Consider the following 27,883-nt stretch of genomic DNA (forward strand, 5'->3'; position numbering starts at 1 on the left):
CTCATTGGAAAGACTAATGCTAAAGCTGAAATTCCAATACTTTGGTCACCTGACTTGAAGAGCCAACTCATTGGAAAGGCCCTGATACTGGGAAAGATTGAAGGCCAGAGAAGGGGATGACAAAGGATGAGATGGTTGGATGGCATCACCGATTCAATGGGCATGAGTTTGAGCAAACTCTGGGAGATAAGGACAGAGAAGCCTGGTGTGCTGCAGTCCATGGGGTTGCAAAGAGTCGGCCATAAGTTAGCAACTGAACAACTGACATTTTGGATGGAAAATTTCTTTGTTGTGTGAGCTGGATGTGTTTGGCAGCATCCCTGGCTTCTGCCCACTAGATGTCAGGATCATCTACCATTCAAGTTGTGACACCCAAAATGCCTGTATAGTTCCAAAGGTCCTCTGGGGAAAATTCACCCAGGGTTGAGAATCATTGCTCTCAAAGAAGGGAAAAAGCAATTTCCTGCATTAATCCTGAAGGAAAATTGTACTGAAAGGAGATTATCTTTTTGTATTTTGTGTCTTCTGATGATTCTTTAACTTTACCAACTCTGGCTAAAGTATATCATATTATATACTCCAGTATATCATATTATTTGCTTTGTGCAGAATGCTGTACCAGCTACACATACATTGTACTTTCAAGATTTAGAAGAATGAAGAAGAATAAACCTTGCCCTCTAGAAAATGACTCCACTTCTCCCTTAGTGAAATTCACCCTTGCTTGAGAGGAAAAGATCCACATGAGGATGCTGAGTGAGAATGGATAGTCGATAGCTAACAGTGGTGATTAAATACAGTGCTGATTTTATTCCAACTAAATAAAGCAATGCATAGGTCATCTGGGGCAATAAACTTAAGTAAAAGGACAAAAGCCAAATACGAGGATTTTGTAGTTGTTTTATCAATCATAGCCCTCTTACACAACTCATCTCAGAAAATCTCATGCAAAGAAATACAGGAAAAGAGAAAAGCGGGAAATGAAGTTCATTTAGTGTGCAGTGGAAGGTGGTTTCTCCAATTCCTCTTCTGTGAACGGCTCCATCAGCATGGTCCACTTCGGATTATTTTAATATCATGACCATCATCCCTGCAAATTGAACAACCATAAAAACACATTATTATTAAATCCCTCCCTGCAACTGTCCTGAGATCTTGTGGCTGGAATAAAAATAAAATGAACCCAAGACAGATTCCCAGGAAGAAAAGCAATTTTAATTCTTGTGCATGGAGGTCTCATAGAAATGAGACTTAATAAGTGACCAAAGCATAGAGCTTTTATAGTTTTTACTTTTTAGACAAACAATACATTTGTGAGGAATTAAAGAGGACAAAGAAACTTAGGCTTTGGCTGCTTAAAACTAGTAAAGAATCTGTAAGTTTCTGCTCACGGTAGTAAATAACAAAAACCTCAAAGACCATGAACAGAACTAAAATCTGTTTTATAGTATGTATTATAGTTTCTGCTGGAAGATAATTTTCTTTCTACAATTATTACCAAAGATGGCCAAATCAGACTAATTTTTTCATAAAATAAGTCTAGATCCAATAAACTTGGCCTGGTTGTTTACATAAGTACAGCAAGAATAGTGATTGACCACATAGACTCTCTTAAATCTGCTTTACTGGAACTTTTTATGAGGAACTTCAGATTGAATTTTTACTACCCTCTCAAGGATAAGAAGCCAAGCCAAGCATTCAGTAACACTTTGTCTGCAATAGATATAGATTTGGATGAATTCCTCTCTTCACACAAGACTCCAAAATACACTGTTTCCTAAAGGTCCCAGGAAATGACCTACCTTACCTGGTAAGGCTGCTGGGAAACCTGAAAGTAAGATTCTAGGCTGTTTTTCCAAAGGGTTTTGTTAGCTCCATAAAGTCAACCTTAGTTCCTCAAAGCTATCTGGTCATATCTGAGTCTATGCATGTCTCTCACCAATATGACATTCCAGTCAAAGCTCTGATACTGTAATCAATGTTTCCAATTGTGTTATAAGAAAAGCAGATTCTTACTGAACTTATGCAAATAACTGTATTGCCAAGAAAAAAGAATACTCACTGAGAGTTTCTGACTTCTGAAATGTTTCAGTGCTGCTTGCAAATGTATAGTGGACCAAATTGCTCTAAGTCATAGTTAGCTTAAGAGAAAAGACAAAAAGATTTCCTTAAATCTGGAGAAAACATTTTTAAAACTCAGCAATGTTTCACTTTAATAAATAATAAAAAATTACAATTATCTTCTTCAGTTTATTCTCATAGTGAATTCTTGTTCCACTTGATCTTCTGTTAAAAAATTTTTGAAGCCATCAATTTCTCCATTCAGTTCAGTTCAGTTGCTCAGTCGTGTCCGACTCTTTGCGACCCCATGAACTGCAGCACGCCAGGCCTCCCTGTCCATCACCAACTCCCGGAGTTCACTCAGACTCACGTCCATCAAGTCCGTGATGCCATCCAGCCATCTCATCCTCGGTTGTCCCCTTCTCCTCTTGCCCCCAATCCCTCCCAGCATCAGAGTCTTTTCCAGTGAGTCAACTCTTCTCATGAGGTGGCCAAAGTACTGGAGTTTCAGCTTCAGCATCATTCCTTCCAAAGAAATCCCAGGGCTGATCTCCTTCAGAATGGACTGGTTGGATCTCCTTGCAGTCCAAGGGACTCTCAAGAGTCTTCTCCAACACCACAGTTCAAACGCATCAATTCTTCGGCGCTCAGCCTTCTTCACAGTCCAACTCTCACATCCATACATGACCACAGGAAAAACCATAGCCTTGACTAGATGGAACTTAGTCAGCAAAGTAATGTCTCTGCTTTTGAATATGCTATCTAGGTTGGTCATAACTTTTCTTCCAAGGAGTAAGCGTCTTTTAATTTCATGGCTGCATTAGGGTCCTGTAAATTCTTACCCAGGTATGATTTGAAAGTCATCAGACACCTATATTCTAGAATATTTGTTAGATTTCTTCCCATGAATTTCCCTGAAAATAAAACACATTTGCAGAAAGCCTTTGTGGAAGCATCTGAGTAAAAGAGTAACTGTGTGTAAATGACAAATGACTTTAAAATGTCCACTATTGAATATCTGATTCATTATAATGGAAAGATAAGAAAATTCGGTTATCTCTATGACTTATCATTCTAAGATAATAACTAGAATTATGGCTAACATAAATGACATATCCAAAGTTTAGGGATTTCATTTATTTTCTAGAACATTTATGTTAATAACATTTATCCATACAATACAACCTAAGAGGGTTTATCATTTACTTAATAAATGCTTCCTATGTAATTTAACATAAAAAAGAAGCCTAATTAGTTTAATAGCTCTTTTATAAGTACAGAAAATAAATTTTTGAGGTATCCAGGGGCCCTGTGGAAAACCCCAAAGTCATTTCCAGTTCAATAAGAGTTTTTTTGGAATTTTGCAGTTTGTCAAATGTATCAAACATTTTTGAAACACTTGGTCAAATAGGATCATTGGTCACTGTGAAACAATATTTAGCTATCCATATAATCAGTGACAAACATGTCCCTGGCAAATACAGAAAGCTAAATAGTTGTAACAAGCTTTAGTTCTTTTAGTATTGAAAAGACTTAGGAGTTTTTTTGTGAGTGTCTTCTAAGTGATCAAAAACCTGATAAAGACTATAGAATCTGGTTTTCTAGACAGATATATTAAAGGTAAAGAAAACTTTTTTTCTTTTACAATTTCTTATTAAGACTAGACCAACAATCTAAGAGAACTTTGTACTTTTGAACAAGAAAACTTTTTAACAGAAATAAACACCAGATTTTAATTTTGTACCAGTTTACTTTTGATATTCCTTAATTAAACTCATTCCAGTCTTAGTCCTGATCACACATAAAATTCCTTAAGATTATTTTTTCATAAACCTTTTGCAATTTTCTATGTTCATTTTGTCCCTTGTTTTCTTTCACATTTAGAAATAGCCAGCTTTAGGACAAAATCTCTTTCCTTTTCCTTAACAAAGGCAGCTCTTTACCTTTTCTTACCCCAAAACACTTAATACTTTTTTTTTCATTTCTGGAACCTTTAACTGCATATATTAATTAGAATTATTAATCCTTTGAAATCTAAATTTTGGGGGGGAATAATGAAGTAAACAACTGTGAACCATATTTTGTGACTTGGCAAACATAAGTATATTTCATAATTTCTAGAAATAAACTCCACTTCATGGCACAATTTTTCAATAAAGCACAAGAGGGACCTCCCTGGTGGTCCAGTGGTTAAGAATCCTCCTTGCAATGCAGGGGACATGGGTTCAATCCCTGGTTGGGGAACTAAGATCCTACAGGCCACAGAGTGACTAAGGCCACAGCTACTGAGCCTGCGTACTCTGGAGTCCAAACACCACAACTAGAGAGTCTGTGTGCCACAACTGGAGAGTTTGTGCACTGCAATGAAAGATCGCATGGTGCAATGAAGATCCCACACGTTCCAACATTTCTTTTTTGGAAATGATACAGATATCCAGTGACCACCCATCATTTAACTTACCACACTCTAAGGGTATAAATTAAATTACTGAAGAATTTAGAAAATCAAGTTTACTCACGGAGATGGCTAACATCTTTTATTATTTGTGAGAAGGACTTAAGCTCTGTGTTTGCCCTTGACAAGCAGTTGTAGAGGGGTGTGATTTACTCGAATTTGGGCAAGAGATCCTTTCAGCAGTTGGTGTTTTAAAAGGCATCTTTCCTTTTCTTTTTCGGTTTCAGGTTCTACCAATTCAGCCAATCGAGGCTTAACTTAGTCTCAGGCAAGGTGGGCTGTGTTTACATTTCAAAGATATGACAATATAACCTTTAAGGCCAAAGAAAGGCCTTTTAAGTTCAGTTTTCTCGTAGGAATTTTGGATTATATAAGCTTTAGGGTAATTATTATTTTAAAATAATTTTTAAAGTACAGGACAGTTTTGTGATCTTTAATATCTAGAAGGCATTTTAAGTGGAACAGGTAAGCTTTTGGGAATGGTAAAAACAAGTGGGTCTTGATTTTATTTCTACAGTTGCATTTCTAATTTTGTAGTTTTACAAGACAAAAAAAATTGTTTCTATTATTCCTTGATAATTGTTTGTATTAAGCTTCCAGCTAATCTACTTCCTGGTTATTCCTAGGAGGGCCTGAGGAATTGTAGAGGAGGTGGGTGATTTTTTTAAAAGGGGAATTTATGTGGGATCTTAATTTTAAGTCTAATTTCTATTTTTTCATCTTAATAAAGGATTCTCTAAGGCTCACCATTATAGTTTATTTTTCCTTTCAATTTGTTCCTCTCATAAGTACCAAGTAACAGTTACTTATGATGAGAACTTTCAAATTTTTTTCCTCTTAAATACAACCTACTTAAAGGATCTTTTGACCTATGGCTGATTAATGTTGATGTATGGCAGAGATCAACACAATACTGTAAAGCAATTATCCTCCAATTAAAAATAAATTATTTTTTAAAAGAATCCTTTGTCCATTGATGAGTAGGATTTTATATTAATTTCAAATACAGACTCAAACCAGTAAGTCTTTTTTATGGCTTAACAAAAGATAAAAAGGTGTTTCCAAGGATATAGCTCTCACATGATTACAAAGTTCACTTGCATTGTTAGTGTAAGAAAATAAGGCAATGAAAGTTGAGACAATAACAGCCCATTATGGATAGGGACCCCATGACAAACTCCCCTGAGAGCTGGTATGGCCGGACAAGGATAGTACTGACTTTGTGTCTCAGAACTTAAGTCTAGTCAACTGGCCACCAGATACACCTTTCAAATGGCAGAGCTCTCAGAACATAAAACAAGATGGAAGAACACATCTCATCTGGTTTTATATGGAAGACCCACAGGAAAGTTGTTTAAGTAGATGCAGGCCTGGTGAGAACCATTAACTCACCAGTCTGTGAGGCCAGCTCAAACAACAGGCTTATAGGGCCTGTGCCTGCATGCTGCCCTATGGTTCTTCCTCCTTATGGCAAACAACAGAGACAAAAAGCAGTGACCATCTCTGAGAAGAAAAGAATTCCCGAGAGTTACTAAATACAAGGAGCTAACTCGACAAGTATCTTCTCCTGCTAATCTAAATTTAGAGAGGAAATAAGGAACTCTCGCCAACTTCCCCTTCCACCAGACCTTGCAGGGAGAGATCCAGGAAGCTGAGGTGGTAAGAAATCTTACCTTCTGCTGGTCTTTATCAGAGGGCCCAGGATCTCTCAGCTGCAGTAGCCTCAGGGTGGGAAGCGAGTTCCAACCAGGCTCCTCCTGGCTCACCAACTGTCAGGGTAGAAGAAATTTCTCCCTCTACCCTCTTAAGTTCTTGTGGCTGGACTAATAATAAAATGGACACAAGACAGATTAACAGGAGAAAAAGAAAAATTTTTATTCAGGGTGCACAGAGCTCTCATGGAAATGGGACCTAATAAGTGACCAAAACAGATAGCTTTTATTCTTTTTAGACAAAGAAGCAATACATTTGTGAGGAATTGATAAGACAAAGAAACTTACGCTTTGGGTACTTAATAAATGAAGAATCTGTACAGAGTTTTGGCTTGGGGTAGTAAATTTCAAAAGTAACAAAGTTTGTTTATACAGGCTTTTTAGCTTTAAATTCCCAATCTCTGATATAAGAGTGTCCTTCTACCTTCAGAGGCAGGAAGTGCATCTTTCACATGACATTAATTTCCTGCTTTCAGGGAGAGAGACAGAAGGGTCAAAGCGTCCCTCGTGCATTGGCTCTTTCTTAAGCAACTTTAATACACAATACTTAATATGCTATTGTGGCACATTTTGGGATAGCCTGCCCGCGGCCACCATATTGAAACAGTATCTGTCATATTGAAACTGCCCCACTATTTGTATTAAAAAGACCCATGTCATTGTACATTATATTCTTTCCAGGGTGACAATCATTTTTAAAGCTAAATCTAGGAAACAATGAGGGTGAAAGCCCAACTCTGCTATTTTTCTCCTAACCCTAGGGCACAGAGAACTGTTAACATTTCCAAGAAATCACTCTTGAGAAGACCTAGGTAACTCACTTAAGACTGAGGTCAAAGAATGGACCCCTGAAATATAAACCAGCATAATTGGAGGAGAAGTCATGGTCACATGAGCTGGTCAGGTGTTTTACAATAAGGGAATCAGATGTAATATATTTATTACCAAGCATTCTACCAGATAGAGTTATTAAGACCTATTTTGCAGCTAATAGTGCAGGGTATGTAGGTTGCCTGTACATACCTTCTGACTTTAAAAAAACACAATATTCTGCCACAGAGTTTAACTACTCTTGTATATTCTTGTTTTATTTAATTTTTATTTTATATTGGAGTATAATTGATTTACAATGTTGTTTTAGTCTCAGGTGTACAGCAAAGTGATTATTTTTCTTTTTAGGTTATTACAAAATAATACTATACATATATCCATTCTTTTTAAGATTATTTCTCCCATATAGGTTATTACAGAATATTGAGTGAAGTTCCCTGTGCTGTACAGTGAAAGTGAAAGTGAAGTCGCTCAGTCGTGTCCAACTCTTTGCGACCCCATGGACTGTAGCCTCCCAGGCTCCTCTTGTCCATGAGATTTTCCAGGCAATAGTACTGGAGTGAGTTGCCATTTCCTTCTCCAGGGGATCTTCCCAACCCAGGGATCGAACCTGGGTCTCCTGCATTGTAGGCAGATGCTTTACCGCCTGAGCCACCAGTGCTGTACAGTAGGTCTTGTTAATTATCTATTTTATATATGTTGCTGCTACTGCTAAGTCCTTCAGTCGTATCTGACTCTGTGCAGCCCAATAGACGGCCTTCTACCAGGCTCCTCTGTCCCTGGGATTCTCCAGACAAGAACACTGGAGTGGGTTGCCATTTCCTTCTCTAATGCATGAAAGTGAAAAGTGAAAGTGAAATTGCTCAGTCATGTCCAACTCTTAGCGACCCCATGGACTGCAGCCTACCAGGCTCCTCCGTCCATGGGATTTTCTAAGCAAGAGTACTGGAGTGGGGTGCCATTTTATATATAGTGGTGTGCATATGTTAATCCCAAACTCCTAATTTATCCCTCCCCCCACCTTTCCCTTTTGGTAACCATAAGTTTGTTTTTGAAGTCCGTGAGTCTGTTTCTGTTTCATAGATAAGTTCATTTGTATCATTTTAAAGATTGTACATATAAATGATATCATGGTATTTGTTTTTCTGTGTCTCTCGGTCCATCCATGTTGCTGCAAATGGCATTATTTCATTCTTTTTTATGGCTGAGTAGTATTGAATATATACCACATCTTCTTTATCCATTCCTCTGTTGATGGGCTATTTAGGCTGCTTCCATGTCTTGACTATTGCTGCTGTGAACATAGGGGTACATGTATCTTTTCAAATTATGGTTTTCTCCAAATATATGCTCAGGAATGGGATTACTGGATCATATGGTAGTTCTATTTCTATATTTTTGAGGACACTCCATAGTGGCTGTATCAATTTACATTTCCACCAACAGTGTTCAGTTCAGTTCAGTTCAGTCACTCAGTCGTGTCCAACTCTTTACAACCCCATGAATCGAAGCATGCCAGGCCTCCCTGTCCATCACCATCTCCCGGAGTTCACTCAGACTCACGTCCATCGAGTCAGTGATGCCATCCAGCCATCTCATCCTCGGTCATCCCCTTTTCTTCCTGCCCCCAATCCCCCCCAGCATCAAAGTCTTCTCCAATGAGTCCACTCTTTGCATGAGGTGGCCAAAGTACTGGAGTTTCAGCTTTAGCATCATTCCTTCCAAAGAAATCCCAGGGTTGATCTCCTTCAGAATGGACTGGTTGGATCTCCTTGCAGTCCAAGGGACTCTCAAGAGTCTTCTCCAACACCACAGTTCAAAAGCATCACAGGCTTGATAAAGGACAGAAATGGTATGGACCTAACAGAAGCAGAAGATATTAAGAAGAGGTGGCAAGAATACACGGAAGAACTGTACAAAAAAGATCTTCACGACCCAGATAATCATGATGATGTGATCACTAATCTAGAGCCAGACATCTTGGAATGTGAAGTCAAGTGGGCCTTAGAAAGCATCACTATGAACAAAGCTAGTAGAGGTGATGGAATTCCAGTTGAGCTGTTTCAAATCCTGAAAGATGATGCTGTGAAAGTGCTGCACTCAATATGCCAGCAAATTTGGAAAACTCAGCAGTGGCCACAGGACTGGAAAAGGTCAGTTTTCATTCCAATCCCAAAGAAAGGCAATGCCAAAGAATGCTCAAACTACCGCACAGTTGCACTCATTTCACATGCTAGTAAAGTAATGCTCAAAATTGTCCAAGCCAGGCTTCAGCAATACGTGAACTGTGAACCAACAGTGTAGGTGGAACTTTTCTCCAACTCCCTTTTCTCCTTTTATGGCTGTAAGCATTTGCTTTATATATTGAGATGCTCTTATGTTGGATACATATATATTTACAGTTGTTATGTCTTCTTGGATTGATCCCTTGATCATTATGTAGTGTCCTTCTTTGTCTCTTTGAACAGTCTTTATTTTACAGTCTATTTTGTCTTACATAAGTACTGCTACTCTAGCTTTCCTTTGCTTCCCATTTGTATGAAATACCTTTTTCCATACCCTCCCTTACAGTCTGTATGTGTTCTTGTATCTGAAATGAGTCTCTGGTAGACAGCATGTATATGGCACTTTTTTTAAAAATCCATTCCACCAGTCTATGTCTTATGGTTGGAGCATTTAATCCATTTACATTTAAGCTAATTACCTATCAGTTCAGTTCAGCCACTCAGTCATGTCCGACTCTTTGTGACCCCATGGACTGCAGCATGCTAGGCCTCCCTGTCCATCATTAGCTCCCAGAGCTTACTCAAACTCATGTCCATTGAGTCGGTGATGCGATCCAACCATCTCATCCTCTGTTGTTCCCTTCTCCTCCCACCTTCAATCTTTCCCAGCATCAGGGTCTTTTCCAATGAGTCAGTTCTTTGCATCAGGTGGCCAGTTATCTATATGTATGGTCTTATTGCCATTTTGTTAATTGTTTTGGGTTTGTTTTTGTTGTTTCTTTTTTCTTCCCTTCCTCTTTTGTTCTCTTTAGAGTTGTATTTGGATTGCTTTTTTCTGTGTGTGTATCTGTTGTAGATTTTTGGTTTGTGCTTATATGAGGTTTTATATATCAGTCCATATAGATAGATAGATAGATAGATAGATAGATAGACAGAGACATATACAGGATTGTTTTAAGGTGCTGGTCACTTAATTTCGAATACATTTCCAGTGCCCTGCATTTGTACTCTCCTCTCCTCGCAGCTGCTGTTTTGACTTCACGTTTGTGTGTAGGTGATTTCCTACCTTTACTGTGTGTTTGCCTTTACCGGTGAGCTTTGCCATTGGTAATTTTCTTGTTTCTAGTTGTGGCCTTTTCTTTCTCATCTAGAGAAGTTCCTTTAGTATTTGTTGTAAAACTGGTTTGGTGGCACTGAATTATCTTAGCTTTTGCTTACCTATAAAGCTTTTGATCTCTCTGTCAGATCTGAATAAGAGCCTTGCTGGGTAGAATATTCTTGGTCCTACGTTTTCTCCTTTCATCACTTTAAATACACACTCCCTTCTGGCCTGCATAGTTTTTGCTGAAAAAAATCAAGTGATAATCTTATGGGGATACTCCTGTATGTCATTTGTTGCTTTTCTCCTTTCGTTTATTCTTTTTATTCCTTTATTTCCTCTGTCTTTAATTTTTATCAGTTTGATTTATATGTGTCTTGGCATATTCCCCCTTGTGTTTATCCAGTATGGGGCTCTCTGCACTTCCTTGACTTAAATGAGTGTTTCCTTTCCTGTGTTAGGGAAATTTCTGGTTATTATCTCTTCAAGTATTTTCTCAGGCCCTTTCTCTCTCTCTTCTCCTTCTAGGACCCCTATAATGCAAAATATTGATGCATTTAATATTGTCACAGAGGTCTCTTAGACTGTCTCATTCTTTTCATTCTTCTTTATTTTGTTCTGCAGCAGTGTTTTCTACCAGTATGTCTTCCAGCTCATTTATTTGTTCTTCTGCCTTATTTATTCTGCTATTGATTCCTTCTAGTGTATTTTTCATTTCACTTATTGTATCATTCATCTCTGTTTGTTTGTTCTTTAAATCTTCTAGCTCTCCATTAAACATTTCTTATGTCTTCTCATTTATGCTTCCATTCTTTTTCTGAGATCTTGGATCATCTTTATTATTATTATTCTGAATCCCTTTTCAGGCAGATTGCCTCTCTCTACTTTTCACTTAGTTGTTTCTCTGGGGTTTCCTCTGGTTTCTGTATCTGAAACCTATTCCTCTCCTATTTTATTTTGTCTAGCTACCCATATTTGTGGTCTCTATTCCTCAGATTGCAGAACTGGAGTTCTTGCTTCTGATGTCTGTCCCCTGGCAGATGAGGTTGATCCAGGGGCTTGTGCAGGCTTTCTAGTGGGAGGAACTAGCACCTACCCACTGGTGGGTGGAGTTGGGTCTTGTCCCTCTGGTACACAGGCTGTGTCAAGGGATGTATTTATAGGCAGATGTTGGTGCAGGACAACTTTAAGCACCTTGTCTGCTGATGGGTGGGGCTGCCAGCTATTGGGTGGGGCCAGGAATCTTTGCCAAAATGGTGACTTCTAGGAGAGCTCATGCCAATGAATGTTCCATGAAGTCTCTGCCACCAGTGTCCTTGTTCCCCAGTGAGCCACAGCTGATCCCTGCCTCCCCAGGAGACCATCCCAGACCCAGAGGTATGTCAGCTCAGGCTCCTATGGACTCATTGCTTTGCCCTAAGACTCAATATATGTGAAACCTTGTGTGTTCTCTCCAAGGGTGGAGTCTCTGTTCCTCCAGTCCTGTGGAGCTCCTCCACGCAAGCCTTGCTGATCTTCAAAGCCAGATGCTCTTGAATCTCCTCATCTTGATGCTGGACTTCCCAGGCTGCAGAGCCTGACATGAGGCTCAAACTCTCACTCCTGTGGGAGAACCTCTGCAAAATAACTATTTTCCAGTTTGTGGATCATCCATTTGGAGGGTATGAGATTTAATTATATCATGAAAGCATGCCTGCTACTATTTTGTTGTGGCTTCTTCTTTATCTTTAAATGTAGAATATCTTTTTTGGTTGGCTCCAGTTTTTTCTGTCAGTGGTTGTTCAGCAGTTGTGATTTTGGTGTTTTCATGAGAGGACATGCACTTAAGTCCTACCACTTTGCCATCCTGTCTCCTGAGGGACAAAGCATTCTTGATGGTCTGGGACATCCCTGCTCCCCTTCCTGCTATGCCAGGATGGGTGGAACTGATAATGGGCTGGGGTTTTTTACATAGCAGCACCTCGGTTCCATGATCTGCCTCAAAACCCAGAAATAGCTCTCATTCCTTCCCTTGTTTTCTTTCATTCCTCTGAAAACACACTGGCTCATAACCCTGAAACTGTCCATAGACACTGCATGACAGACCCAGGTCTTCTTTCTTGGTGCTCAGCACAGACTTGAATGATGGGGCTGCAAGCAGCACCACTGCTACAATCCTAAATAAGTTTTGGGAAACTACCCATCCCTGGATAGTACATTACTTAATTATCTCATCTATAATTGATTAATCACACACTTCTTTTTCTAACCTTGACCTAGAAAATACACTGAAAGATTCTGGGTCTTTTTAAATGTCAGTCTTAAAACAGAGCTACTTATGTCACATTTGATTCTTATGTCCAAGAAGAGTCACAACTTGCTAAGTAATCAAAATGCAAGAGAGAAAATGTGCCTAGTATATATTATAAAATTGTTACCTGATTTTCATGCACAGAATACACTCGTTGGGATAAGTGGACATGTCGCTTCCACACACAGGGCTAAAGTCCCTGGGACATCCTGGTAATTTATACTGATCGCAGTTTGGCTAGAAAAGAAAAAGGAAGACAGAAATTGGAGAATAACTTGAGATATTCTCATCATACAGCAGTTTAGAGGAGGACAAAGCCCTAAGTTTCCCTAGATTTCCTGGAAATATCCTACAAAAAGATTGTTTTTTTCCACACAAAAATATGTTTTTTCTAATACAAAAATCAGATGCCGTGTTGAAGCAATGGATCAATATCTGCTGTGTAAGAAAAGGACCTCAAAGGAAGGTTCAGTATGGCTGATTTTTAAAATGAAAGTCCAAGACTTGCCACCAAACCTACTTAACTATCTATCCTCCAGCTTCATAACTTGCTCTTCACTACCACCTACATGAGAATGGCCTGTTTCATTGCACCTAATCCCTTGGCATAACACCCAGATATGCTCATGAATCTAATCTTTTTCTCTGGACTTTTATACTGGCATTTGAACAACATCATTAAAGAAAGTAGTACGTTCAGAATTAGCCTTCGGGGTTGTTATGGGTTTAACTGTGTCCACTCAGAGAGATGTGTTAAAGTCCTAGCCCCTAGCACCTCAGAATGTGACCTTATATGGAATTAGGGTCTTTATATAGGAAATTATGTAAAAATAAGTTTAGGAGAGTGGGTCCTAATCTAGTATGACTGGTGTTCTTATAAAAGGGAAAGTTTGGAAACAGAGTCACACCCACAGAGAAAATCATGTGAAGACACCAAGAGAATGCCATTTACAAGACAAGGAATGCCCGAGACTACCCGATACTGGGAGAGAGGAATGGAACAGATTCTTCTTCCCAGCCCTTAGAAGGAACAAACCCTGTTGACACCTTGAATTTGCACATTCAGCCTTGAGAACTGTGAGACAACCCATTTCTGTTGTTCAAGTTACCCAGTTTGTGACTTTATTACAGCAGCCCTTACAAACTGATACTGGATCATGGAACTCAACCCTCAGATTCAATGGAATTGAGGCCAGAGAGGTAATATGTCTTGCTCATAACCTCTAGTCTCCAGCAGAACCAGGACTAGAACTGGTCACAGTGGTCACACCATAGCGTGCAGAGGCTCACTCTAACGACAGGTTGGATGTATGACCTGCTGTATTTGTTTTGTTTTAGTAATAGTGATCATCTTTCCTCACTTCAGAACAAGTGTTTAGTATTCTGAATAAATGAAATATACCTTTTTCTTCATATTATATGGATTCATAAAGACCTAAGTAGGACAGGGCATTGGCCAAACTCTGAACTACAGAAAAACTTTTAACCCTTTCCATCCTCTGTTCAGCCTTCTATCTCCTTCTAGGAGCCTGATGTGCTCTTCCTGCTCTAGGCTCACTAAGATGATGGCTTCCAGGACAGCTTCCACAGGAGACTAGATACCCTTTTTCCAATGAGATTAGGATGACTTGTAATTGGTCATTTTATTGAAAAAGTCAATTAAAGCAGGGAAACAATAACAAAAAATACATACCCTAAGCATTTTCTCTTAAAACATAAAAGAAAATAGGATTGCCAATCTTTTTGATGTAAGACAATGACAAGACACAGGGCCAGGGGTAATACCACTTACACTAAGAGAACCTCCCTTGCAGCTAGGTATGACCACATGATCAAGACTAGGCTGACCAGATACAAATGGGATTATTGTATAGTAGCTTATGAGGGCCTCCTTTAAAGGAAAATTGAGCCTGTCCTCTGCTTCCCCTAATTTTTAGTCTCCTTTGTCCATTCCTCTATCCTGTTCTTGGGTGCATGAAACCCTTCCCTTTATAGACCAGGATGACAAAGGCCGCATCCTAAGATGGCAGCTCTGTGAGCTGTTATTTTGAATCCATGTTACTTGCAGCTGAATCTAATCCTACCTGACACCAGACCTAAGACTTTTCCTATTAATGTTTCAACTAATTGAGTTCTATGTACTATCACTGCAAAAATCATACCCATAATAAATCACCTACGATTTCTTGTTTTGTTTTGTTTAGAAGGGATTTCTCAATTGCACTCATATTTTGGACCAGATAATTCTTTGCTGTGTGAGGTTGTCCTGTACATTGTAGGATGTTTTAGTATTGTCTTTGTTCTTTATCTACTAGATGCCAGCAACAACTCCCTGGTCATGAGAATCAAAATGACAGTATACATATTTCCTGGGGGTAAAACTACTCACTTTTAAATATGGCAAGAATTTAGAGACATTGTTACAACAAGGCAATGTACAATTAAAAAACAATTCCCTAATTATTTACTATTGTTTTCAGTTGTCAGTTCAGTTCAGTCGCTCAGTCATGTCTCTTTGTGACCCCATGAACTGCAGCACTCCAGGCCTCCCTGTCCATCACAGACTCCCGGAGTTCACTCAAACTCATGTCCATCGAGTCGGTGATGCCATCCAGTCATCTCATCCTCTGTCGTCCCCTTCTCCTGCCCCCAATCCCTCCCAGCATCAGAGTCGTTTCTAATGAGTCAACTCTTCGCATGAGGTGGCCAAAGTACTGGAGTTTCAGCTTTAGCATCATTCCTTCCAAAGAACACCCAGGACTGATCTCCTTTAGAATGGACTGGTTGGATCTCCTTGCAGTTCAAGGGACTGTCAAGAGTTTTCTCCAACACCACAGTTCAAAAGCATCAATTCTTCAGTGCTCAGCCTTCTTCACAGTCCAACTCTCACATCCATACATGACTACTGGAAAAACCATAGCCTTGACTAGACAGACTTTGTTGGCAAAGTAATATCTCTGCTTTTGAATATGCTATCTAGGTTGGTCGTAACTTTCCTTCCAAGGTTTTACCTACATCTAGTTCAAGAGCAAATATTTTGTTTTAGAATTTGTCTTTTAGCAAGTCTCAAAAGTATTTGACACAGTTCTCATATAAATGGCTTTATTTCTTTATAATCATGTTTATACTGTCTTTACATTTTTAATTAAAATAAGACTGGAAACTCTCATAAGGGGCTTGTGAACATAGCCACTTGAGTCTTGGTGAAAATATAACTCCACTGATGGGAAATAGTCCACTTTATAGGAGAGGAGTCATACAAGATAGTAATCTACAACCAGTCAGTGATCAGTCTCCTGTGGACATTATTCAGAGAGAAAGGACAGGGTCATTTGTGAGTTGCTTAAATGGAGGATGGCAGAGTGAATTTTCACTGTTATTATCCCCATTTTCTGAAAGAAATTCAAACCCAAGAAAAACTGAGTCATCTGAGCAAAAATATTATCGGGTACCTGTTGAGGTCCTTTAATGGACCAGAATCTGGTGGTCTGGAGTCAACGATAAGAAAGTAAAAGAGAGAGAGAAAGAGGCTGATATTCCTTGGTTTACACAGAAAACCAATAAAGCCCTTGACACGGAGCTTGCACTGCTTCACGTAGGCACAGGGCGCCCTCTCGAGGGTCTTGCAAGCCCGGGCAAGAAAGTGAGCTCAGCGGGCTTCTGTGCTCCAAAGAATTAGCCAGAGAGAAAGAAAGAGAGAGAAAAAGAAAGAAAGACACGGGGACCCAAGCTCTGATGGAACAAGGGTGTTTTATTCAACATAGTGTGGGTATATATACTGTCTTACAAGGTGGCTTTGTTCAGCAAAGATAAAGATCAAAAGTCCAGACTTACAAATTATCAAGGAAACATAAGGCAATCCATATCAAAGAGAGAGGGTTGTAAATAATCACTTTTACTGTATGGTTCATAAAAAGGAAGAGGGTCGTAAATAGTTACTTATCACCGTATGGAAAAACTAACAAGGAAATGCATGCATTTCTCAGCCCCAGGAGTGGTTTGCCACTCCTCTTAATTCCCGAATATTCAGGAATTAATGAGGAACAGAGGATTCATGACAGATCCAAAACAGCACACAAGAAGCCTCCTGTTAAATGCTTCCTGACAGGTCCCCATTAAGTGCTGAAAATCTGGCACCAAACAATAAGACATCACAAAATATACAGTTTACTAGGAAGAGACAGACAATTACAATTCATTGCTATGATGGGGTAATTAAAAGCACTGGATCTGGAGTCAGATGCCTAGATTGGAACTACAGTTCCACCATTTCCATGTGACCTTGGCCAGAGAGATAAGAATAGTACCCACTGTTAGTGCTGTAAAAGATTAAGTGAGTGATTCTATATAAAGAATTTAGAACACTGATTGGTATCCTTTACTGTTGAAAGAAACTCAGGCTATGTCACCCCAAAATATGGCTCCTTGACATAAACATTACTTGGAGTTAAAGGCAGTCAACATGCAGTTTTGACTTCCCCTTTTCTGCCTAAAGGCAGAATATAAATTCTCATTTACTAGAAATGATTCTGGTTTCTTATCAGCCCAGAAATGGCACCTAAAGAACCTGCAAACAAACTTTATTCCATTAGTTTCCTCCCATTATTTATCTTCCTACTGTTTGCCACTCTTGGAAGCCTAAAACAATTTTCTTTTGTCCTGTCATTTATCTACAAACATTGTTAATCAGTCCCTAAATTATGTCCAACTCTTTGCAACCTCATGGACTATAGCATGCCAGTCTCTTCTGTCCTTCACTGTCTCCCAGAGCTTGCTTAAATTCATGTCCATTGAGTCAAAGATGCTATCTAACCATCTCATCCTCTGCCGCTTCCTTCTCCTTTTGCCTTCAATCTTTCTCAGCATCAAGGTCTTTTGCAATGAGTCAGCTCTTTGCATCATGTGGCCAAAATATTGGAACTTCAGGTTCAGCAACAGTCCTTCCAGTGAATATTCAGAGTTGATTTCCTTTAGGATTTACTGCTTTGATCTCTTTGCTGTCCAAGGGACTCTCAAGAGTCTTCTCCAGCACCACAATTTGAAAGCATCAGTTCTTTGGCACTCAGCTTTCTTTATGATCTGACTCTCACATCTGTACACGACTACTGGAAAAACCATAGGTTTGACTATATGGACCTTTGTTGGCAAAGTGATGTCTCTGCTTTTAACACACTGGCTAGATTTGTCATAGCTTTCCTTCCAAGGAACACGCATCTTTTGATTTCATGGCTGCAGTCCCCAGCCACAGTGATTTTGGAGCCCAAGAAAATAAAACCTGTCACTGCTTCCACTTTTCCCCCTTCTATTTGTCATGAAGAGATGGGACCAGATGCCATGATCTTAGTTTTTTGAATGTTGAGTTTTAAGCTAGCTTTTTTACTTTACTCTCTCACCCGCATCAAAGGGCTCTTTAGTTTCTCTTCACATTGGAGTGGTATCATCTCATATCTGAGGTTGCTGATATTTGCCCGGCAATCTTGATTACAATATGTGAGTCATCCAGCCCAGCATTTCACATGATATACTCTGCATATAAATTAAATAAGCAGGGTAACAATATTCAGCCTTTATGTACTCCTTTCCCAATTTGGAACCAGTCAGTTGTTCCATTTCCAGTTCTAACTGTTGCTTCTTGACCCATATACTGGTTTCTCAGGAGACAGGTAAGGTGGTCTGGAACTCCTGTCTCTAAGAATTTTCCTTGGTTTGTGGTGATCCACAGTCAAAGGCTTTAGTGTAGTCAATGAGGCAGAAGTTTTTTGAAACTCCCTTGCTTTCTTCATGAGCCAACGAATGTTGGCAATTTGAACTCTGGTTCCTCTACCTTTTCTAAACCCAACTTGTACATCTGGAAGTTCTTGGTTCATGTACTGTTGAAGCCAATCTTGAAGGATTTTGAGCATCACCTTGTTAGCATCTGAAATAAGTGCAGTTGTACAGTAGTTGAAGTATTCCTTGGTATTGCCCTTCTTTGGGACTGGAATGAAAACTGACCTTTTCCAGTCCTGTGGAAACACTGTGGCCAAGACTGGGTATTCCAAATTTGCTGACCTAATGAGTGCAGCACTTTAACAGCATCATAGTTTAGGACAGCTGGAATTCCATCACCTCCACTAGCTTTGTTCATAGTAGTGCTTCCTAAGGCCCACTTGACCTCACTCACACTCCAGTCTGGCTTTAGGTGAGTGATCACACCATTGTGGTTATCTGGCTCATTAAAATTTTTTGGTATAGTTCTTCTGTGTATTTTTGCTACCTTTTCTTAATCTCCTCTGCTTGTTAGGTCCTTACCATTTCTGTCCTTTATCATCCCCATCCTTGAATGAAATATTTCCTTGATAGCTCCAATTTTCTTGAAGAAATCTCTAGTCTTACCTATTCTTTTTTTTCCCTTTATTTCTTTGGATTGCTCATTTTAAGAAGGCCTTTTATCTCTCCTTGCTATTCTCTGGAATTCTGCAATCAGTTGGGTATATCTTTCACAAATTTATTGCTTTCTGTTAAATATGCAAGATAAGACAGATTTCTAAGCCACCTCTTTGGGTTACACATTTCTGAGGACTCCGATGTGTATGCACAATACACTTGTTAATGAACATTTGTTTATTTTTCTCTGATTAATCTCTCCTTTGTTGTATAGGCCCCAGCTGAAAACTTAGAAGGGTAGAGGGGAGATTTTTTCCTCCCCTACACTGGTATGGTAATGATGATGATGCAGCATCGTTTGAATGGAAACAAGGAGAAAGTGCATTTATGTCTACTTTGGAGGAAGAAAACAGGGTGGGAAGGTTTCCTGGAAACGGTCTGCACTGACATGAATACTCAGTTACCTTACCCACTGAGGTCAATATCCATGTATGTAAAATAATCATCTCTATTTATTTTACAAGGTCATTATGAGAACAGAGATTGCATGTAAAAATGGACAGTGTCGGACCAGATATTAAAATAGAACCTAGATAGCATATTCAAAAGCAAAGACATTACTTTGCTAAGGTCCGTCGAGTCAAGGCTATGGTTTTTCCTGTGGTCATGTATGGATGGGAGAGCTGGACTGTGAAGAAGGCTGAGCGCCAAAGAATTGATGCTTTTGAACTGTGCTGTTGGAGAAGACTCTTGAGAGTCCCTTGGACTGCAAGGAGATCCAACCAGTCCATTCTGAAGGAGATCAACCCTGGGATTTCTTTGGAAGGAATGATGCTAAAGCTGAAACTCCAGTACTTTAGCCACCTCATGCGAAGAGTTGACTCACTGGAAAAGACTCTGATGCTGGGAGGGATTGGGGGCAGTAGGAGAAGGGGATGACAGAGGATGAGATGGCTGGATGGCATCACAGACTCTATGGACATGAGTCTGAGTGAACTCCGGGAGTTGGTGATGGACAGGGAGGTCTGGCGTGCTGCAATTCATGGGGTCACAAACAGTTGGACACAACTGAGCGACTGAACTGAACTGAACTGATGACCCAAAACCTTAGCAAGCTAGCCAGGAAACCAACCCATTATTTAGAATAACCAGTCCAGGAAGCCAACATGCTGTGAATCAGACTTGTAAGAAATCAGACAGCTATCTCTAGTGACATCCAGGTAGTCAAACAGTAAGCTATGTAACAGTTGGCCCAAAATGTCCAAGACTTAATTAACAACTGATATTTTCCCTAAATTTTACCCCTGCTTCCAATTTAGGCCCAATTAGAAAAAGCCAAATATGCCCTCTGAATCATTCACATACTATGCCTGCCTTTAGTTTCCCACCTCCAGCCTCCCCATGCCAACAGCCTCATTCAGGGCAGACCTGATGTCTTCCCTTTTTCCCATTATAAAGCTTTACCACTCCTCTGCCTTTGAGTCTCAGCTAAAACACAAGTGACATGACTGACTCACTTGCTACATCAAGCTCTGAATAACTAGCTCTTTTTTTTAAAATTAACTTTTTAAGATAATTGACATATAGTTATTTACAATGTTATGTTAGTTTCAGTGTACAGCAAAGTGATTCTTTTCTAGATTCTTTTCCATTATAGATCACTAATAGATATTGAATATAGTTCCCCATGCTATACAGCAGGTCCTTCTTGTTTATCTGTTTTATATGTATATATAGGAATGTGTATATGTTAATCCCAAACTCCTAATTTATCCTTCCCTCCCCCTCCCACTTGGCAACCACAAGCCTGTTCTCCATATCTGAGTCTGTTTCTGTTTCATTGATAGGTTAATTTGTGTCATAGTTTAGATTCACATTTAAATGACATCACATGATATTTGTCTTACTTCACTTAATATGATAATCTCTATGTCTATCCATATTGCTGCAAATGGCATTATTTTATTCTTTTTTATGGCTGAGCAATATTCCTCTGTGTTTGTGTGTGTGTGTGTAATCTTATTTTTTCATTCATCTGTCAATGGACATTTAGATTGCTTCCATGTCTTAGCTATTGTAAATAGTGCTGCAATGAACACTGGGGTACATGTTGAATAACTCCTTTTTCTTGTTCTCATTTGGTTGGTCTTCCTTTACTTTCACACAATCTAATTTATTAATATACATAAAATGTTTTGTAGAGCGTATATTAGGCCCAGGACCTTCTGAATCATCAAAGGAAATAAAGCCCTGAGGTTCCCAAGGTCTGAGCTGTTTCCTTTCTTTTTTAAAGTTATTTATTTATTTATTTGGTTGTGCCAGGTTGCGGCATATGGGATCTTGTTTGTGACATGCAGCCTCTTAGTTACGGCATGCGTTTCCCTGACCAGGAATCCAACCCTGGCTCCCTGCATTGGGAACTCTAAGTCTTAGCTACTGGACCACCAGGGAAGTCCCAAGACTGAGCCTTTTTCAACCAAAATTTACATTGTATCAAAAAGCCTTTCTGATAATCTGATTTCTAAAGATTCAGTCAACTGTTTCCAAAGTGGCAGGTCAGACCTGAAAACCAGTCTCCAACTCCAACCTTTGTGGGCTTCATTGTATTAGTAGAAACAGTAAAAGTGGTTTCTTACTTACTGTTCTATGTTCTGAATGTTGACTAAATTGAGCATTCAAAGAGGCTGCAAGAAGAAAACAGACATTTTAAAGGATACGATTAAGGTCAATTCTTCTTCATAAGGGGTTTTTAAAATCCAGCTTGTAATTTATACAAGTTGCACCTTCTCCCTTTCTCTCCCATGTCCAGCTTTTGAAGAACTTCTAGAAAGTATATTCAGTTGTATTCTGGCACCTGTCTTAACAGGCACACAGAAAATGTTTGGTACTAGTTCTATAACTGACCACTCTAGTAGGTCTGCTTGAGAGAGGACTTTGGAGCTACATAACAAAAGTCAGAAAAGAGGCTCTCATGCCTTCCTCAGATACATATATGCACAGGGTTGGTGATCCTCTCCCCTCACCCTACCAGCCACTTCCTGAGGAGCCAGTGGACGTTTAGAGATCAGAGAGAACCCCCCCGGAGCCTCAGTGGGAGAATGCTTACCCAACCCTTGGAACAACAGAAGAGGCCATGTCCCACGGTCCACCTACTGTTCCTTGAGGGGGCCTTCCAAGAGGAATAGGATGGCACTTGAGCTGCGACAGAACTTAGTGCAGCTTTAGTCCCCGCAGAATGGGTCCCTGTATGCAGCAGGACATTCAGAGCCAGCGGAAGATGAACCCACAGCCCATATGACCAACACCCCTCAGAGGTATGCCAGCCAAGAGATGCGAGCCCCAGCTAATTCACAAAAATGACTGCAGGAAGACGCTAACTACTGCCCCCAGGGCTTCCCTAATGCCTCAGGATCCCTAAATGCTCCACAGCCCTCCATCATCAGGGGACCATTTCCCCTCTCTTGCTTCACAGTAGTTAAGAAATAAAAAATCAATTTTCCTGGCTAAAGGAACCCAAAAGTCAGAGAAATAACTCAAAAATTCACGATATTCTTTTCTTTTGTTGCTCAGGATAATAAATACAAAGCTTACCACTAGATGTTACCATTTTAACTTCATTTTAAAGTGGGTGTCAAGTCTGGCTGGCCTGAGGCCCTTTTCTCATGAGCCCGAGTGCCTGGCACACTTGGCATTCACAATTCCTGATTCCTGTTCATCTCCTGCCAAGGTTCTGTAGGGCCCCGGGTACATAAAAACCCGACTCCTGATCCTGGACTCCAGAAAATCTGCTTTAAGGGAGAAAGAGCAGGCAGCAGGGTCACTAGAAACGCCCAAGCAACAACACTGTGGCTCCACAATGTCACCCGCGCACACCCCCAAGTTCGTGTCCTTAGACAACCGCGCGGCGGGCCTGGAACCGCCAGTAACGGGTGCGGGGAGGGGCAGTCGTTAGCGAGACCCCGCTCTACACTTGATCTCAATCAAAAGGCCGAGAAGCTATGAGACACACCCCCCTCTCCCCTCCCCGCCCCCCAGGTAACTCTTCCGCTTCCCTTGGCTGCCAAGCCCACTGGTGACCATTACCTGCCGAGTCCCCAACCAAGAATAACAGCACCAAGCGCAGCCCCACGAGCGCCATCCTCCTGCCTGGCCGGCGGTGGGGTCCCTGTGCGCTCCAGCGCCTGCGCGCGCGACACTGACTGCGCCCTCGGGTTGGACACGTGACAGAGGGCTGTGAAGGAAGGGCAGGTAGGAGGAGGAAGGGCGGGCAGGGGAAGAGGAGGAACAGAGCAGTTTGGAGGAGGGAGGAGGGCCAGGAAAGGATGGACGCGAGGAGAGGGTATGGAGGAAGTGGGGCAAGTAAGGTAGAGGAGGGTGGTTACTAGTTTCCCACTTCCCTACCCCCTATCTGCCCCCGCACCCAGCCCTTCTGTAGGAGAAAGCGACCCCGTCCCTGCAGCAAACAAGAACGTTGTAAGATCCCTGGATAACCTTGTGAGTGTCAGTCAACCCCAGGTTCTTCAGCGTCTTCTGCGTCCCAGAAACTGTTTGGGGGCTGAACTTAACGAAGGAGGTCAGGGCTCTCTAGAAGCTTTTCTAGTGTAGGTGTTGGGGATGGGGTTACACAGGGAACTCCACAACAAGTGAATACAGTAATTTCTAAAATTAAGCTGGAGACTGGAACCAGCTGCCACTGCCAGTGAAGGGCCAAAGCTGGGGCACCACTAAAAGAAACAGTGAGTCCCTCCTCTGTCACCCTGACTTGCGGTGTCCCCCATACGCATCCTATTGGCGCAAGAAGCCAGCTAGCAAAGCAGATGGGAGGTCTGCAGAATTCTGTCATCACAGAGTCTAAAAGGCTGGGTGTAGAGCTTGTGGTGGTTGTTCACTCACTCAGTCATGTCTGACTCTTTGTGACCCCATGGACTGCAGCATACCAGGCTTTTCTGTCCTTCACCATCTCCTGGAGCTTGCTCAGACTCATGTCCATTGAGTCAGTGATGCCATCCTCTGTCGTCCCCTTCTCCCCCTTCAATCCTTCCCAGCATCAGGGTCTTTCTAATGAGTCAGTTCTTTGAATCAGGTGGCCAGAGTACTGGAGCTTCAGCTTCAGCATCAGTCCTTCTAGAGATGACATACCACAATCTAATGATTGGTGCCATCACACGCCCACCCCTTGATGTCAGCAACCTCGGGTACTGAGACGAGAAGACACCGTGCACCAGGCACCATGCTCGGCTGAAGTTCTGGCCAGTGTCCTGTTGAGGCCAGAGCGTAAATTTGAAATGTGTTTATACTTCTCTGAGATATATAATGTAAATTCTTTGGACAATGGTCTTAAAATGACTTATTTTGGTCATAAATATGTTTTTTTTTTGCTTTCATACCAAAATATTTTCTCAACTTTGTGGGATTTCTGTTACCAGATATTAATAACATAGACACTTGCTTATAAACATCTTCATCTTTGATGTTCAGGAACACAAACTGATATCGGAGCACAGACTCAGGAACAATGCTTAGAGTTGTGTTAGGAGGAATTTCAGCTTCAAAAAGAAAACTTTTTACCCCTCAAGGTAGATTTCTTATAAATTGATGCTGCTGCCTTTTTGTTATTTTGTTCCAAACAGTTGATATCACACCTTAGAAATTTTTCATACCAGGGTGCTTTTCACATAAGTGTATCAGCATTTGTCAGCCAAGAATAAGAATAACAAAAATTTTTCTGTAAAGGACCTGAGAATAAGTACTTTAGACTTTGTGGGTCATGCAGTCTGTCACAACTGATCACCTCTACCACTGTAGTGCAAAAGCAGGCAGATTATGAGTGAGTCAGCAAATGGACATGGCTGTGTTCCAGCAAAACTTTATAAAAACAGGCAGCAAGCCATGTTTAGACTGTGGGCTGTAGTTTACTGACCCCTGGACAGACATGCCAAATAAAAATGGTCAATGCAGTCATTGGCGTGTTAGTAACACCAAGAGCAAGCTAGGAGATGTGTTCTGAAGTTAATCCTTGTGGCTTTTAGTCCTCCTTTAGTTACTCACTACTACTTAGAGCTCCACAGCTCCAAATGAATGAACATTTGATAAAGTGTCTAGGCAATTTTGGCAAAATAAAATTTTTTTCTAGTCCTATTGTATGGTCACTTCATTTAAATACATTTTTCTTTTATCTTGAATCACCTGGTTGATTATGCCTCTAGGAAGTCTGACTTTTAACTTTAGTGTTCTGTTACTTACTGCTGGTCTGCCTTGATTACGGGTACTGCTGAATCTTCTGAAATTATGCAGTACGAAGGTACTTTTACTGTTTCTCATGCTACAACCAAACAAGAGATCTTATATACAAACCCTATCATAGGAAATTATCCAGTCCATATTTAATTATTGGCTTTTAAAAGGCATCCATAACTTAGAAAAAGGAAGTCTTGTTACACTAAAATTAACTCAAAATGGAATGTGAATTTAAATGTAAAAGTGAAACTTTAAAATTTTAGAGATACGTAGAAAATCTTCAGAACCTAAGCAAGGAGTTCATAGACTTGACACAAGGTATAGTTCATGAAAAGACAAACATAAATTGGACTTCATCAAAGGTAAAAAATTTTGCTCTGCAAAAAACCTTGTAAAGAGAATGAAAAGACAAACTACAGATTGGCCAAAAATATTTGCAAACCACGTATCCAACAAAGGACTTGTATCTAGAATATGTAGAGATCTCAAAAATCACAGATGCTTCTAGTTAGCTGGAAAACAGAGAGATATAGGGGTCAAAACTGAGAATTTATTGAAAACATTTTTGCTAGCTTATTACGTGCATAGTTCTCAGAATTTTTAAAAACTATCAGTAAATGTAAATTGTACATCTTTGAAAAGAATTCTCAAGCACTTATGACTCTTACCACAAAGGTGTTTTTAGAGTCCCTCCCCCCACCTTTTTAAAAGTAGATACTCTGCATAATCACATTTGGAAATTACAAAAAAGAAAAATTTAAGATAAATAATTACTTTTGAATGAAACCATCCCTACTATCCAGAAGGAAGTACAGTCCTAGAAATATCACATTAATTTCATTCATTCATTCATTCCACAAATATTTACAAAATATTTACATGTGTCCTGTCCTAGGAACCAGATTTAGCAGTGAATAAAACATACATCAGAATCAATACCCCTACCCTCAAGGAGCTTACATTATAATGATTTTACTGTGATAAAAAGCCCAATTAAAACAGCAACAAACTGTTCAAATAATGTTCACAATCAATGTATGCTGCTGCTGCTAAGTTGCTTCAGTTGTGTCTGACTCTGCGTGACCCCATAGATGGCAGCCCACCAGGCTCCCCCGTCCCTGGGATTCTCCAGTCAAGAACACTGGAGTGGGTTGCCATTTCCTTCTCCAACGCATGAAAGTGAAAAGTGAAGAGTGAAAGTGAAGTCGCTCAGTTGTGTCCGACTCCTGGCGACCCCATGGACTGCAGCCTACCAGGCTCCTCCGTCCATGGGATTTGTCCGGCAAGAGTATTGGAGTGGGTTGCCATTGCCTTCTCCCAATCAATGTATACCTACTCTTAATCGATTACACAAGACCTATGGATCAGAGAACTCTTTTTCTCTTTTAACTTTTTGGACATTTCCTGTAGCATGTGGGATCTTAGTTCCATGACCAGGGATTGAATCTGCAACCCTCTGAATTGGAAGGTGGAGCCTTAATCATGGGACCACAGGGGAAGTCCCCTAGAGAATTAGAAAAAAATTTTTTTAATTTAATGAGGGACTTCTCTGGTGGCCTAGTGCCTAAGATTCTGCACTACCAATTCAGGGGGCCCAGGTTAAAGCCCTTGTCAGGTAACTAGATTCCACTTGCTGCAACTGGAAATCATGTAGGCTACCGATAAGAGCCGGCACAGCCAAATAAACAAATATTTAAAAAAATAATAAGGTAAAAATAAAAATTTAATCAGTGTAGTAAATCAGGCTATATAAATACCAAAATGTATATGATCACTCAGAGTCAGACACGACTGAAGTGACTTAGCAGTAGCAGTAGCAAGGCCCATCTTGGACCACCATGTTATCAAATCTCATCTAAACAGAAGTTGCAAAAGCACCAAAGGCACTGTGGAAAACTTTAACTGGCTCCCCCGGAATCAAATCCAAACCTTTGTGGGCTTTTGGAATATGTAGTTCCTTTTCACAAAAATTTTGTTGTTTGTATTAAATAATGAATATTATTATTTTAAATGAGTTAATAAATATTTTCTAAATTCCTTAGTTTAATTCCAATAACATTAAACATTGATAGCCATAACAGGAAACACTCTTTAGGATCTTCAATAATTTTTTAAAATGTTAAAAATGTATTTGGGCTCCAAGACCAAATTTTGAAGATCAATTGCCAAATGAAATAAATGCTATTTCCAGTGTATATTTAATGTAAGTAGGGCCAAAATGGTCAGAAAGATGTAAAGGATAAGGCTAATTTGATCTTGTTTTCCTTTCTGTTCAGCTCTAGAATGTAATAGATATTCATTTCATACTCTGAAACTAACATAAGTAGAATTCTACTGTATAAGTGAACTTTGGCAACCTAGCATGTATATTCCTATTGCCTCTGTTGTTCAGTCACTAAGTCGTGTCTGACTCTTTGGGACCCTGTGGACTGCAGCACGCCAGGCTTCCCTGTCCTTCACTATCTCCTAGAGTTTGCTCAGTCTTATGTCCATTGAGTTGGTGATGCCATCCAACCACTTCATCCTCGGTCGCCCCCTTCTCCTGCCCTCAATCTTTCCCAGCATCAGGCTCTTTTTTAATAAGTCGGCTCTTCGAATCAAGTGGCC

At 40.2% G+C, this 27,883-nt stretch overlaps 1 protein-coding gene across 1 annotated transcript; it reads right to left on the reverse strand.

Moving 5' to 3' along the window:
- Positions 1-784: 784 nt before the first annotated feature.
- On the reverse strand, positions 785-23,234 carry LOC120862161 (serine protease inhibitor Kazal-type 2-like). The gene is made up of 4 exons (XM_040238282.1): positions 23,123-23,234; positions 21,680-21,723; positions 12,801-12,910; positions 785-1,090 (listed from the first exon to the last, which is right to left on the reverse strand). Exons 1-4 carry the CDS (start codon positions 23,175-23,177, stop codon positions 1,045-1,047), a joined length of 255 nt encoding a protein of 84 aa, XP_040094216.1. The 5' UTR covers positions 23,178-23,234; the 3' UTR covers positions 785-1,044.
- Positions 23,235-27,883: the final 4,649 nt, after the last annotated feature.

The sequence above is a fragment of the Oryx dammah genome, unplaced genomic scaffold (assembly GCF_014754425.2).
Source record: "Oryx dammah isolate SB20612 unplaced genomic scaffold, SCBI_Odam_1.1 HiC_scaffold_3, whole genome shotgun sequence".
In the NCBI taxonomy this organism is placed as follows: domain Eukaryota; kingdom Metazoa; phylum Chordata; class Mammalia; order Artiodactyla; family Bovidae; genus Oryx; species Oryx dammah.

What these genes read in the sequence shown, in the direction of transcription:
- LOC120862161 (XM_040238282.1), bottom strand. Translation starts at nt 23,177, where the DNA reads ATGGCGCTCGTGGGGCTGCGCTTGGTGCTGTTATTCTTGGTTGGGGAC. An exon ending in CTTGGTTGGGGACTCGGCAG is followed by an intron (nt 21,724 to 23,122) that starts GTAATGGTCACC and finishes TTCTTCTTGCAG; the next exon opens with CCTCTTTGAATGCTCAATTT. An exon ending in AACATTCAGAACATAGAACA is followed by an intron (nt 12,911 to 21,679) that starts GTAAGTAAGAAA and finishes TTTCTTTTCTAG; the next exon opens with CCAAACTGCGATCAGTATAA.